Source organism: Chrysochloris asiatica, unplaced genomic scaffold (genome assembly GCF_000296735.1).
Source record: "Chrysochloris asiatica unplaced genomic scaffold, ChrAsi1.0 scaffold00003, whole genome shotgun sequence".
Classification (NCBI taxonomy): domain Eukaryota; kingdom Metazoa; phylum Chordata; class Mammalia; order Afrosoricida; family Chrysochloridae; genus Chrysochloris; species Chrysochloris asiatica.
The window spans coordinates 45,580,566-45,595,913 of NW_006408521.1; the positions used below are offsets into that span (position 1 = coordinate 45,580,566).

General features: G+C 42.9%; 1 protein-coding gene across 2 annotated transcripts in view; it reads right to left on the reverse strand.

The window, feature by feature from the left end:
* GFRA1 (GDNF family receptor alpha 1) overlaps positions 1–15,348 on the reverse strand; it is a 276,871-nt gene that overhangs the window by 28,715 nt on the left and 232,808 nt on the right. For both annotated transcript variants that reach the window (XM_006831381.1, XM_006831382.1), the window contains 2 exons: positions 13,648–13,782; positions 4,370–4,551 (listed from right to left, as the gene is read on the reverse strand). In XM_006831381.1, coding sequence (XP_006831444.1) covers positions 4,370–4,551; positions 13,648–13,782 — 317 coding nt within the window. The remainder of the gene's footprint in view (positions 1–4,369; positions 4,552–13,647; positions 13,783–15,348) is intronic.

The following is a 15,348-nucleotide window of genomic DNA, read 5'->3' on the forward strand; positions in this document are numbered from 1 at the left end:
GCCACTGGGTGGGTTAACTGCTGGACCACCGGACTTCGGTCATGTCTGTTCTTGGGCTAACCAAGGTGCTTTACTGGTGCCTTTCTAGGAGGCTGTCTTCCAAATCCCACTAGGATGAGGGCAGGAGACTTTCAACTGCTGGCCCTTGCACAAGAAATGTAGTTTGAATGCTTTTAGGTGACACACTATTTGCTAATACTTCCGGTCAACTGCCTACTGCTATCCTGCTGGCCCCTAGTTAGGAGTTTTGAGTCCCTTGATGCATTTCAACTACCTGTCACATCGCTTTTAGGAGAAGCCAGGTGATTAGGGGCAGAGGCAGTGAAACTTCATCAGGGGTCCTAAACAGGGACCCAAGGCTGTGTTTTCCATTCAGGGCAACGCACTGAATCACAAGGTCAGTTTGAACTGCAAAGTCAGTGGTTCAAACTCCCCAGTGCTCCTAGGAAACACTTTACAAGGTAGCTATGAGTCAGAACCAACTCAACGGCATTTAACGCCACCACTACTCCTGGTGTCCCTGTGTGGCACTGTGGGTTAGTGTGCTGCAGGTTAAGGTTGGTTTAAACTGCAAGGTCGGCAATTCAAGTTCACCACCCGCTCCTAGAAAACTCTACACAAGGTCGCTATGAGTCGGAACTGACTCGGTGGCATTTGACAGCAACAACTCGATAAGGAGCCCTGGTAGTGCAGTGATTAAGCACTCAACTCAAGGTGGTTGGTTCAAACCGATCAGTCTATCCATAGGAGAAAAAAACCTGGTGGTCTGCCCCTGGTCTCCCCTAGCCTAGGAAGCAGGCCGATTCTGTCATGTAGGGTTGCTATGAGTTGGAACAGATTCAGTGACTTACAACAACAACATGTGATTATGGAAATCAGGGGGCTACAAAGACCACAGTAAGAGGTCTTCACTTTAAGCCACCAGAGGTAAGCAGTGCATAATGATGCAGAATAGAATTGTTTCAGACACTTACTTACACCTCACAAAGGTATTTATTTTAAATAAGTGCCAAGTACAGTCCATTTTGTTTAAATATCCTGAGCATTCTGCAGACCACTCAAGTGCACAGGAGATGCAGTAATTGGTAGAAATATTAATGTTTCTTTGTTTTTCATGTGACCACTTTGTACAAGTCAAAGGACTATGCCAACAATAGCACTGTCTGTGCCATTCTTGTTACTAATATGATTGCCAATTAATCCTGACATGGGAGCTTGGCAGCATAGCCAGAACCCTGCATTTTGTCACCTTGGGGGGTTAGCACGTGGACATTTTTATGACATTCTATACTGATCAATCAACTTTCCTTTTTTAAAGCAGACTCTGTTCCTCGGAGCTGCAGATGAGTCCTACATGCACCAGCGATAGGCACCCATTTCTCCCAACCTGGGTTTGTTGATAATTACCCTTTGAAGCCAACTATTGAAAATATTTATTCTTATTTCTCCTCTTCAAGAAGGAAATCTCTCTCAAATGTTAAGAGAGAAATGCAAGTCCCAGAGAATCTTTTCAGATTATTGTACATTTAAAAATATTACAAGAGGGCTCTTCTCAAGGGAAGTGGTCTTTGAAGCTGCCAAAGACAATTGACTTTCTCTGAATCTGTTACCAGCGGTCCCCAAGCTGGCTCCAGTCTGTTCTATTCTGAGTTATGACACATACGGCCGGGACAAACGCCACTCTAAGATATTTCTAGGACCCCCTAGCAAACAGTAATTCATCTGGAGACAGCCAGGCAGGCCAGGCAAGGACAGATGGGAAGAATGGCTCTCCTGAGGGCTCTAGGCAAAGACAGGGGTCCTATATCAGCTGGCGAACCAGGTTCTCACAGAAAGGTCTTCACGAATCACACGTCATACCCCTCCCCCTAATCCTCTGGCCTCAAATGATTCTTTCAACAATGTTTCAAATAGCTCACCTTGAAAAGATCATCAGGTTGCAAATAGATCTGCTGTCAAAATTCCATCCAGCCCTCTCTTCCTTGACTCCTGGAATGGACGCATGAAGGAACCCAATCTAACATCATTAACCTTCAGAAAGAATTAGGATTTATGCCTTTCTCAAACCCAGCATGCTCCTTCCTCCTTTTCTATTCTTTCTTTCCTTCTGTCCATTTCCAAACTCAAAGAGGTGGCCAGGTTATCCAAGGATCACAGAACCCTACAAAAGTACACTGAGAGAGCGATCCCAGCCCGTTAGAGACAGACTGTGTGATCTTGGTTGCACCGCACCAGCCTCTTCCTGTCTCAGTTGCTTCATTTGTAACAGGGAAGGATGACTGGCAGACCTGACTCACGGGGTCACTGTGGGGAAGGAGTAAGGCAGGTGAAACATCTTGGAAAGTCTACTGCACTATACACCAGCAAATGCTAACTCAAAGATGTTTTCTGAAGGAAAACAATGTCGTGACACATCCCTCCCAACATCCATCTGCTTACAGAAGAACCAAGTGCTCAACAACATTGGGATCAAGCATTGCATGTGGCATGTTTAAAGGGTCAGTCTGGAGTGCTCACTCTGCGCCAAGCTCCTGAAGCATCTCCTCATTTAATCCTTTCAACTCTAGCAGACTGGCCATACCCAGATTTTTGTAGATGAGGAAGATGAGGCTTGGAGAGGATTACCCAGGCCACACTTACCCAGGCCACGACTCTGGTGAGGCCCAGAGCTAGAGGCTGTGTATGGGCCTAGCCGCAAGCCAATGATCTTACTTACCACCAGCTCATCTATGCACAAACAGTTCCAGCAGGTAGTTAGTTGTCTTAGAGATAATAGTAAAGGTCTGTGCATCTCTTAAGGGCTCCTTGGATGCACAATGCTCCTTGGCTACACGATTCACGGATGCTGGGTTTGTGTTATACGAGAGGTAATGCTGTTCACCTTCCTCGGCACATTCCACCTCCATGTCTCTATCTGCCAGCAAGTTAAAGGCAACCATGGGATAAACATCCTGCTCTCCTTTCACTGTGCCCCTCTGCTTATGAAGTGGAGTCCCTGTGGCTTAACACAAGAGGGAGGAAGGTGCTGCCACTGGGGAACAGAGCCCCTGGGCTCCCTCACGTTGTTAGGCCAACCCTGCAGCTCACAGAGTTCTCCTTGAAGAAGTGAGGCTTGGGGCAGCTCTCTATTGAAGGCAAAATGTTGGTGGTCTGTGTGGCCAGCCCACCCATGCACTTCACCACAGAAAGCCAGAGTCAGGCGCTGGGATCTGGCTGGGGGAAGTACCGCCTGGAGGTTGGGGGACCCTTCACCCGTTTGTGGGGCTAAAACGAATTTTATGGCATTTCCAGTGGTGGCTGATCCTTTGAGATGTCACCTATGAATTTCGTTTGACCTCCCAGAAAGGTTGACAAGCCGTGTTTTGTCTGCTCTACTTAAGGTCACAGAGGAGAGCATTTATTTATTTGTCTAATGCTTTCAATCTCTTCATGTTTAATTCTGAACACTCATCTTCACCAATTTCCACAAAACAGAGGGGCTTGGTAAGCAGGCTGAAGGCCTTCTCTGCTCTCGGCACATAAACATGTGAAGAGAAGAACTTGTTTGTCTCAGCAAAACTCACCTCTCCTACCTGTGAGAACCACCACAGAGCTACCAACTCATGGCCTCAGAGTAGAGCTGTGCTCCAAAGGGTTTCCGGTGGTTGATTTTTCTGAAGTAGATCGCCATCCCTTTCTTCCTAGGTGCCGCTGGGTAGAAACAAATCCCTAACCTTTTGGCTAGCAGCTGAGCTCATTACTTGTCTGCATCATCTAGGGACTCTGGTCTAACTTTAGATACCATTATACACTCTTCATGATGTTTAAATTGCAGTGATAGGGACTAACCTAAGAGCTCTTTCCTTTTCAATATGCTGTTGCTTTGTCGAGAACACAGAACAAGTACTATAAAGAAATGCACAGGAAACCCAACCCTCCCTTTCTACCATCAAAAGTAGTTCATTCATCTTCATCCATCTGCCCAGCTTCCTCATTTTATAAAGGAAGAGACAAGCAACTTGACCAAAACCATCCTCCAGGTAAATGGTGGAGTCCGCCCCAAAGTGCAGCCCCTATTGTGGTCGTTGTTGTCATTAAATGCTGTCGAGTTGGTTTCGACTCATAACAACCTTGTGTGGAGTTTCCAAGGAGTGGCTGGTGAGTTGGAACCACCGACCGTGAGATTCAAACTGACCTTGTGGTCTAGTGCTATATCCCACAGTGCCACTCAACATTCCTCTGTCGAGTTTAAGTGCCAAATCTATTCATTCATTCAATACTCAGCTGGTGGACCCTTGACTATGGTCCACATGTAGCAAATATTTAAATGCGTAAGTGCCTACATCCGAAAGGAATGAGGGCCAACAAGGATGGCGGGCCGACATCTCACCTGTAAATTTGCACAAGGTGGTAGCACATGAGTGGGGATCTCATTCTCAGACCCTGCTGGCCCCAGGGCCTTGTTCTTGACCCGGAAGGCTGTGGTGGTCATAGCAGTGGTGGTCTGTGCTGGAAGGGCTGGCTGCCACACAGTCACATCGGAGCCATTGCCAAAGGCTTGAATTGCATTTTCTGCAGTAAAACAGAAGGAAATTCAATTTCAATGTCAAGCAGCAAATGTACCAGACAAGAGACACACAGCCGGAGAGGACACTTACAAGTCTCATTACGGCATCTGAGTTCCCAGAGCAAACCCCACCACCCATTCATTCACCTATCCTCCTCTTGCAGATGGCTAGTCAGTGGGTCAGATGCCCCCAAATCCATTCATTCATTAAATACTCAGCTGGTGGACCTTTAACTATGATCCAAATGTAGCAGACATTTATTGAGTTTCCATTTATGTGTGAGTTGTTGAGCGAGTTTCTTTCCCTAAATCCTTGTCAGTCCAGTTCTCTGAAACTCAGCCTCAGCCATGCTACTTGGGATCCTAATCATTACCCCACCTTCCAAGAATATCCTTGCACACTGTCAAAACTACATTTAAAGCAAACTAATTAGTGCTTTCTTTTTAAGTACAAAATCTCTAATGATGAGACCCAGATGATTTGGTAGCCTGTACTCCCTAATTTGCAGGCAGTGCTATGAAACAACCAAAAATGTAAATCAGTACATTAGAGTGCCTAAGGAACTCTGATAGTGTAGTGATTACGAGTCAAATCGGGCTGCTAAGCTTACAGTCAGCAGTTTGAAACTACCAGTCGTTCTGCAGGAGAAAGATGAGGCTTTCTGCTCCTGTAAAGATTTACAACCTCAGAAATCCTATACAGGATCAATAAGAACTGACTACACGGCATATAACCACTATCACCACTACGTGTCGAAGAACCCTGGAGGCACACTGGTTAATGGCTTGGTGGCTAGCGAACAGGTCACTAGCTGCTCTGCAGAGAGAGAGAGAGAGAGTGGCAGTCTGTTTTTTTTTTAAAAGACTGTTGTTGTTAAGTGCCATGGAGTTGGTTTTGACTCACAGGGACCCTGTATTGGGTTTCCAAGGAGCGACTTTAAAGATTCCAACCTTTAAAGATGACAACATTGGAAATTCAATGCGGCAGTTCTATTCTCTTGTATTCTGTGAGTTGGAATCCACTGAAGGGCGGTGGGATGCTAAGTCTCAGGTGTTGTTCAAAGTACAAATGCCACCAGTTCCTTTCAAAGAAGAAAACCAACCCCAAACCTCATCAATATATAGTACAAGTTTAAGCAAGATTGTTTGATCCGATTGTGCTCCCAGACTTCTAAACAAAATCTGCATAATTAGGTAAGAGCAGCCCTACTTAAATTAAAAGTTTAAAATGTAAGACTTTAAAAGCTTATTACAATTTCACAGGATTAGACTGTTTTTATGGTAAGAGCAAATTGGTTGTGTGTTGTTCCCCTTCCCAAAATGAATAAAACAGTTTTTAATCAGGTCTCCAGGGATTTGGCCTGGATTTAGGAATTGTCTATTTCATATTCATTGTATAAGAAATCAAACTCCTCCATTTGGGGCCTGAATGTGTAAATAGTTAAAATATGACTCTTAGCTGGCATTTTTGTGATAGCCAAGAAAGAATAATTTAAGCCTAAATCTTTCTCTTAGAAGTGACATTTTGGTCTAAAATTGTTATCTTTTAAGTTCTAGCAAATTGGAAGCTTGTTTTTTTTTTTTTTGTTTTTTTTTAAGGTTGTAAAAAGCAGCTCAAATTAATATAAATGCTTTTTATGTTTCTAGCTATGTTCCAAAGCTTAATGGGTGGGTAAGATGCAGATAACAAGATGTTGTTGTTGTTGTTAAGTACCATGGAGTTGGTTCCAACTCATAGTGACCCTGTACAGGGTTTCTGAGGCTGTAAATCTTTACGGGAGCAGAATGCCTCATCTTTTTCCCACGGAACCACTGGTAGTTTTGACCTGCCGACCTTGAAGTTGGCAGCTCGATTCAGATAATGAGATCAAGGGTATCAATATCCTTAAATGAGCCCAGAACAAACACACAGGAACCAAAATCCCATATCTTCCTTGTTCTTGATAAGACTCATATTCAAGAGACCCTTGCCATTTCTTGTCTCTCTGTTTTCCCAGCGTGTCTGATTTGTCATGTTGGGAGTTCGCTTGTTCACTTGTCCATTCATTCATTTAGTGTCACTTAGTCACATGTAAACAGAATCTCTGTTAGGTACTGGTCATCACTCTGCGCTGAATGAAAAGGGGAGCAAAAAAAGACAAATGTCTTGGCCTCATGGAGTTCCCATTTGGGCTGGGAATTCAAGTAAGTTAAAACCAAATCAAAACAAAACCCCAAACCCAGTGCCACCGAGTCAATTCTGAGTCACAGTGAAACTACAGAGCGCTTCAGAGGCTGTGCATCTTTAATGGGGCAGGAAGTCTCATCTTTCTCCTACAAAGCTGCTTGAGGATTTGAACTGCCAACCTTGGGATTAGCTGTCCAGTACTTATCCTACAGTGCTACCAGGGCTCCTTAAGCAGAGAATAAATGCATTGTTGTGGTTAGGTGCCATTGAGTAGACTCATAGCCACCCCATGTGATAGAACTAGTCGACGAGGTTTTCTTGACTGTCATCTTGATGGGAGCAAACCATGTGTTCACATTCACGGAGTTGTGGAATGGGTTCGAACCACCGATCTTTTGGTTTGCAGCCACCAGGGATCCTTAGAAATACATCACAAGGTGATAACTGTCTTGGAGAAAAACGCAGTGGGTGTGGCAAAGGGAGGCCATGCTGAGAATGGAGACTTGCAATTGAGATAAAGTGGTGGTGGTCAGGGGAGGCCTCCTGGAGAAGATGACATCTGGACAAAGACTTGAATGACAGCTACTGACATCTCGTTTCCACCTCCACCTCACTGTCCTCACTTCCTTTTAGATCTGCCATGCTCTTAACTTAAAAAGAACTGGTTCTTTCCCAATAGCCAGAAGTAAACACAATTGGTTGACATTGTGTTTGATGACAGGGGAATTTGGAAGAGATTTGGGTTCATCTAAGCGAGTGGAAATTGGGTTACCATGTTTGGGTTAGAATCTAAAAATTCCAATTTCTCCTACCTTAGGGCCTCTTGCAAGAGACTGAATTTACAGCCTTTTGTCTTTGGTATGCTGTGCCCCTTCTAATGAACATATAAATGGAATGACTATGAAACATTCTGGCTAGCTGTGGCCCCTTGCTGCAGACCAAATGCATTTATTTTTATTGACAAGTCATTAGCAGTAAGACACCAGACTATTCTCCCCCTCACCAAAATGTTATTAAGCCGGGACAACTTTAATTTCTCTGTGAGCGAGAGGTTTGTCAGCCAGTATTTCTCACACTGACCTCTACTGTCAGTGCTTTGTCTCCATTAAAACGTGTATCCTGCCAGAGTCTGCAGGATGTGAAGAATATCATATATAATGTAGTTGTTGTTATGGGCCATCAAGTTAGTTCTAACTCACTCATAATGACCCTGTATAACGTTTCCAAGGAGCAGCTGATGGGTTTGAACCACCGATCTTGTGGTATAGGATACCAGTGCGTATCCTATAGTGCCACACCAGGACTCCTATATATAAAAGTCTTGGCCTTAGGAACTTACAGACAACTCCTGTTTTAGTTGTTAGGTGCTGTAAAGTTGGTTCAAACTCATAGCAACCCTCTGCACAACAGACTGAAACACTACCCAGTCCTGCACCTTCCTCCACATCAATGCCATGCTGGAGGTCACTGCTGAAGCCAACGTGTAATCCATCTTGTTGATGGTCTTCCTCTTTATCACTGACTCTACTTTGCCAAGCAGGAAGCCAGTCTAGAGGGCCTGGTCCCTTCTTATGTACAAAGAAGGTGACATAAAGTCTCACCATCCTGCTTCTAAGCATTCTGGTGGTGCTTCTTCCAAGAGAGATTTTTCCCTTCTTCTGGTAGTCCATTAATTCAAAGGCATCATTTCTTCTTCAGTCTTTCTTATGACTTGTCCAGTTTTCTCATATAAACGAGGTTATTGAAAATCCCATGGCTTGGGTCAGGCATATCTTAAGGCTCAAAGTAACATCTTTGCTTTTTATCACTTTAAAGAGGTCTTCTGCAGCAGATTTGTCCAGTGCAAGAGTTTTTTGATTTCTTGACTCCTGCTTCCTTGGGCCTTAATTATGGATCTAAGTAAAATGAAATCACTCGCAATTTCTGTATTTTCTCCATTTTATCATAATGGTGTTTATTGGCCCAGTTGTGAGGATTTTTGTTTTCTTATGTTGAGATGCTAATCTACACTGAAGGGTGTAGTCTTTGATCCTCATAAGTGTTTTGTTCTATTCTCTTTCAGCAAGTAAGGCTGGGTCATTTGCATATCATAGGTTGTTAATGTGTCTTCCTCCAAGCCTGATACCACCTTCTAAGATTATTTGCTCAGCATACAGATTGAATAAGTATGGTGAAAGGATACAACATTGGCAGACACCTTTTCTGGTTTCAAACAACTCAGTGTCCCCTTGTTCTGTTTGAATAACTCCATGTTGCTCTATGTAGAATTTCTACAAGAGCACAATGAAATGTTCTGGAGTTCCCCTTCTTCACAATGCTATCTATAGTTTGCTATGATCCACAGAGTTTCAGTAATCAGTAAAACACAGGCAAACATCTTTCTGGCATTCTCTGCTTTCAGCCAAGATCCAGCTGCTATCCTTCATTCCATGCCTTCTTCTGATTCCTGAAAGTTCCCGATTGTTATTCTGCTGCAGCTGGTTTTTAAATATCTTCAGCAAAATTTTGCTGGAATGCGATATTGATGGCATTGGTTGGATCATTTCTACATTCTGCTAAACTTCTTACTTTGGAACGTGCACAAATAATGGATCTCTTCCACTTGGCCACGTAGCCGTCTTCCAAACTCCTCAGCATAGATAGATGAATGAGTGCTTCCAGGGTTGTTTCCACTGGTTACAACATCTTAATTGATATTCTGTCAATTCTGATGTCTTACTTTTCACCAATGCCTTCTTGGAGGACTTCCTCCTTCAGTATCATCAGTACTTGATCATACGCCACCTTCTGAACAGGCTGACCATTGACCAGTCTTCATGGTGAAATCACTGTTTCCCTTTCATCTTGTTCTGACACCTCCTGTTTTAGTCACTAATTTACACATAGAATTGAAGGCAGTATTGCAAATTGAGGCTTTACATTTTTCTTCAGTTCTTTCAGCTTGAGAAAAACTGTATGTGTTCTTCCCTTTTGGTTTTCTAACTATGTTGTTGTTGTTAAGTGCCGCCAAGTCGGTTCCAACTCATAGCAACCCTGTATAGGGTTTCTGAGGAGCAGCTGGTGAGCTTGAACTGCCGACCTTGCAATTCAAATGGCCTTGCAGTCTGGCACATTAACCCACAGTGCCACACCAGGACTCCCTATAGGTCTTTGCAAATTTGACTATACTTTACTTTGTTTTTACTTTTTATTGAGAATTAAGTGCAGGTTTATAGACAAGATCATCAGTTTTATAGTCAACAAATCTTACACTCTGTTTCACATCCATGATTCCAATCTCCTCCGTGCAATAACACTTGTCCTGTTTCCTCCCTGTGACTCCTATTTTCATTCCACCCACCATCCCATTCCTTTTCAACTTTGTCCTTAGATAAATGTTGCCATCTTGATTTTGAATGATTGGACATTCCATGGTGAACATACCTTACTAGTGCCCCCTAGAAGTGATCCAGCCAGATCCAATAACACCTTATTGGTGTTGTGGTCCTCTCTATATGCCTTACTACTGCTTGGCTGAAACAGAGTCATGAGGGTGAGTTCCTTTCCAGACCTGAAGGTTGAGGACCATAGGTTCCTCCAGTTTCTTTCTGACCAGTAAGCCTGGTCTGTCTTTCTTTTTTTTTTTTTTAATTAATTCTGAGTTTGTTCCACATTTTCTCCTATCTCATCCATGCCCTCTTACTGTGATCCCTTTCCGAGCAGTTGGTAATGGTAAATGGACACCATCTAGTTCTTCTGGTCTCAGAGTCATGGAGACTGATGTTCACATGGTCCATTAGTTCACTGGACTAATGGATTCCAAGCATCTTCAATTCTCATCACTCTTCTTTCTTCTGCACACAGAGGAACCAATAGCTGTACCTAAGGTGTCCATTCATGAGCTTTTGAGATCCCAGAGGCTACTCACCGAAGTAGGAATTAGAACATTGTCTTTGTGAACTATGTCATACCAATTGACCATAGTTTTCCCCTGAGACTAAGGTCCTGAGGCCCCAGGCTTAGCCACTCACTGCCTTAAGATGGTTGATAATATCTAAGAAGGTTTCAGTATTTTATACTTTACTTTGTATGAACAATTCCTACTTGCCATCTAATGTTAGTAAATTTGCCCTCATTTTGAAAGATTGAATCAGTCCCTATTCACAACAAAGTCGGCATCACAATCCCCTTTACTTGCTCCAAGTACAGCTTTTAAGACATTAAAGAGGCTCAAGCCCACTAACTACTAACCCTTGCCGGCAAGTAGATTCTGACTGATCATGACCCCATAGGGCAGTGTAGAAGTGCTCCTAACTGTAAATCTTTACGAGAGCAGGCAGTTTCATCTTTCACCCATGGAGTACCTGGTTGATTTGAACCACTGACCTGGAAGTTAGCAGCCCAATGTTTAATCCACAGAACCACTAGGACTTCTTTCTTGCACTAAAGTAAGGTTAAATAGGAGCTCTATGAACCTGGTCTCACTTACGTATGCATTCTTAAAGACATAGTGTAACTCAGGAATGCCTGTATTTAAATGACGATCAAATAAGAGAGTCAAGGTACGATTCCTTGGTGTCCTCCGATGTGTTGATGAATGCCTGCATTTTTGAGACTACTTTGGTGGGTTTGAAATGCACACTTACGTGTCTAAAAGATTGTTTTATTTTAAAGATGATCTTAACAATTGATTGCAGTCATATTCCCTCAAGAACCCAGTGAATAAATAACTTAGATTTTCTTTTTCAACAAAGGACATGATGAAGAAAGTGACATTTAAATGCGTTCCCTAGTTGATTCTTTTAAAATCAATCGCCTTACAGCAGAGCATCGTGGGAAAACTGTCTTGGGGTATATATTTCCAAAGGAGTGACTGGATGTTCATCCCTAAAAGTTGGCCCATCTCTCCCATCGGGAAGTTATAGCTGATCCCTGACGTCCAGATCTATGTCCTTGTCCAATGTCCTTCAGGGACAGGCACGGAACCATAGCCTCAGAAGATAGGGTGCTGTAGTAGAAGGAACTTAGACTTTAGATCCTAACTCCAGTGCCTCTGGTCTATGTGAATATCTGTGTACTCACCTGTATACTCAACTATAAAGTGGACATGATCATATCTACACCTACATTCACAAGAATTCCCAGGAGTCTTGTGAAGACTCCAGTGAATGAGATAACATCTATAATTACGGTCCCTGAGGAGTGAGTTTGCACACTCCAATACATAACTGCTACAACAACAATAACAACACAACATGGGAGTCCTGGTGTGGCACTGGGCTGTGAACCTCAAGATAGGTGGTTCAAATCCACTAGCCGCTCCTCAGAAACCCAGTAAGAGTTACTATGAGTCAGAAACGACTTCATGGTACTTAACAACAACAACATGAGTGTAGCTACTGAAGAGTCTCAGCTGGATCATCACCATGTCATATTGGTGGCTATAAGGGAAACTTGGCATGGGGTCTTAAGAATTTGTTTGATAAATATCCATCATTTACACCAGTACATTTCTCTCCATCCCTCTCCCAGTGGAAAAATGCTTTCCAGTTGCCTAAAGGGCCCTGCCATAATAACTGATGTTGTCTCCATGCCCTTCAGTGTTCATTATGTCTCTCCAGATAACCCACGTCGTGCGTCTCCTGGTTTACCCCACTCAAGAATCTCTGCTTGTAACTCTGAGCCAACAATGAACATCCAAGGGGGTACTGATGAGAACATTCTAATTTTTCTCAGAGAGTCCTTGGAGGCTTATCCCTATCTAATTTGTTTGAGCTTCTCATATTGTATTTTCTTCCTAGGTTTAAAGAACCTTTGGCACAGACGCTCCTCTGGCTGCCAAGATCAAAATTTGATCTGTGGTAGACGTGTTCTTTCCCCAAACAATGTACCTCCAGTTATTTGAATCTCTTGCTCTATTAGGCCTTTGAATGAATGGTGTTGGCAGTATCCAACTCATCACTTGCTCTGTTCCTTGCTGCCTTATCCAGTGTGGCCAAAAAGGAGCTAGAGTTGCCATCCATGCTTAGGAAAAAGGGATAAAGAGACCAAGGGAATACGCATACACAAGAAACAAGAAGATTCAGCTTAAGTCCTGACAGAAAAATGTTATCCCCCCCAATTTAAAAAATCAATCAATCAAATGCACTAAGGGATCAACAGAGGAAGGAGAGCCAGCCTAAGTGCCCATCAATGGGAGAATGGATAAATAAACTTCTGGGACATACACACAATGGAATATTATGCAACCATGAAGAAGAATGACAAGGAACCTGCAAGCCACTGCAATCTAAATTCCCATCAATGGACAAATGGATTAAACAAATGTTGGTATATACACACAATGAAGTACTGTGCAACTGTGTGTGCCTAAGTGTGTCCTCCTTTGCCATGAGACCAGACTGGATGGGCCCAGCTATTATTACTGAACATTTTGATCAAAGCTTCTATAAATCCTGATCAAAAAGGAGAGAAGACAGAACAGAATTCCAAATGCTCATGGAAACGAGGCTTTCTGGAGCCATAGAAGTTGGATGAACGCCCACCCCCCCATTACTGCCCTGAGATAATCTTTAAATTTTAAACTTTAAGTAAAAAATATCCCCTGAAGACTTCTTATAACCAAACAGTATCTTAGTTTAGCTAGTAACGAATGCTTGCCTTCAGCAGCGTGCTCTTTTAAGAACTTTCAATATGGAATCAAAGTGATGACATCAACTTGAAAGATTAAATAGGAAACTTAGTGGGTAGCAAGTTGATATTAATGGAGAGGAACGATTTAGAAAAGGAGGGTGAGAAGTATTGTACCACTGGAAGAATGTCATCCAGGTCCCTGAATTGTGCATGTGGCAATAGTTCCGTTGGGGTGTGGTCTGCCATGCATATTCTCAACAATAACAATACAAACTAAGACAAGTTATTAAAAAGCAAAATGAACAAACACACAAAAACTCACTAAGACACGTGTTGTCCTTGAAGAAATTCAGAAATTTCAGGCACTCCTCCAAGCCATTCCCACTGTTACTGCAATCACACCAGGGGGCCACGCTGAGGCTGCTGGAGTCGATGTAGTTGGGGGTCATGACGGTGCCTAAAAGAGCAAACACAAATGTTTCCTCTCGTGGGGCAAGAGGGACTTTTCTGTCGCTCCTCTGATGGCGGATGCACTGTAGATAATTACAAACACTGTGTTTGCTGAGTGGGAAATTGTGTTAAGCAGTACATTTTCTTGGCCATTTATCTTGAGCACATAAAATAATTTACACATTTACTTTAAAAATTACAACAGAACTCCTTGGGCTGCACTTAGGGTATTTTATTTTCCCCCCTGCACAATTGGTATGGAAGATAAGGGGTAGGCGAGAATTCACTTAGAATGCATGAGTTGCCAAACCCCTTGCATTTTCTTGAAAATGTCATTAATCTTCATAAATAGATAGGACTAGTTTTACATATCTTAACAATCCTTGTAGGACTTAGAATCCACTTCCCTCAGAAGCAAATGGCTTCCTCAGAGTAGCAGGAGGAAGCTTAGAAGCTCCCCTTGTGGGCTACCCTTACATCCTGACTGTATATAAAGAGGCTCCCGTTCACCAGTCTTCCGAATGATTTTAATCAAGTCTTCCAAGTTATGGAAGAATTGGAAACAAACAATGGAAATTCCCTAAGCCAATGGCTCTTGGAATATTGTGTGGGGATCCCCAAAAGTTCTCAGAGAATTGCTGGGTGGTCCTTCCTGCCTATGTCTTCCAGTATTCATTGCTTTCTGATTACTTCTCTAATGGCAATGGTGCAAATAACAAGACATTTCTACTTAACACAAACCAAATGTCTTCTCTTGGGTGGCTTACACTAGGAAATGCCCACAAACACAAGGAAACTTTCTGTTTTTATGTAGAAGAAGTATTAGGTGAGCAGTCATCCACAGTGTATATTTGGTGCATAAACAGAAAAATGTTTTGGTAAGTTCCTCTGGGTCAAAAGCATGCATATCGTCTTAGCCCTGCCTTCCTATTGACTTGAACAAAATTATACCCCATGAAAACCTGGAATGAGAACTGCATCCCCCAGAATGGAAGGCGCCCCAAACTTTGGTTGAGAAAGGTCTTCTAAGGAACAAACACCCTGAACACAGAGTCAAGGAGTTGAGGAGAATCTACTAAATACCCGCTGCATTCTTGGCATCAGAGTGGCTGGCTCCCTGCCACATAGAGGAAGTAGGGATGGACAGACAAGTCATGTTCTGAAAGAAATTGCAATCCAGTGGTCCAGGAAGTAATGATGAGTGCGCGATTCAGACCCAAGAGAGAAGTTAATTTTTGTCCACGTAATGCCTTAGCTCTGCCTGGCGTTCCCTTGGTTTCTCATCCTCAGGTACATAAGGGTTTGCCACACTGAGGAAGACCTCACAGAATGTTGACTCAGGCAGGTGGTTAGTGAGTGTGTACACATGCCAGGAAGGACACAGATTAAAGTGTTCACAGAGATACCTCCAGAATGTGAGTTTGGGGATCCTTAACATTTTCTCTTTTGTTCTCCTCTGTCATTTTTTTCAAAAAAGATTTAATGCCTTAAATAGTTTTTATAATTGTAAAAAAAATACACAGTCCACATTCTCAAATCATTCATTGTTGCTGTTAAGTTCCCTGGAGTTGAT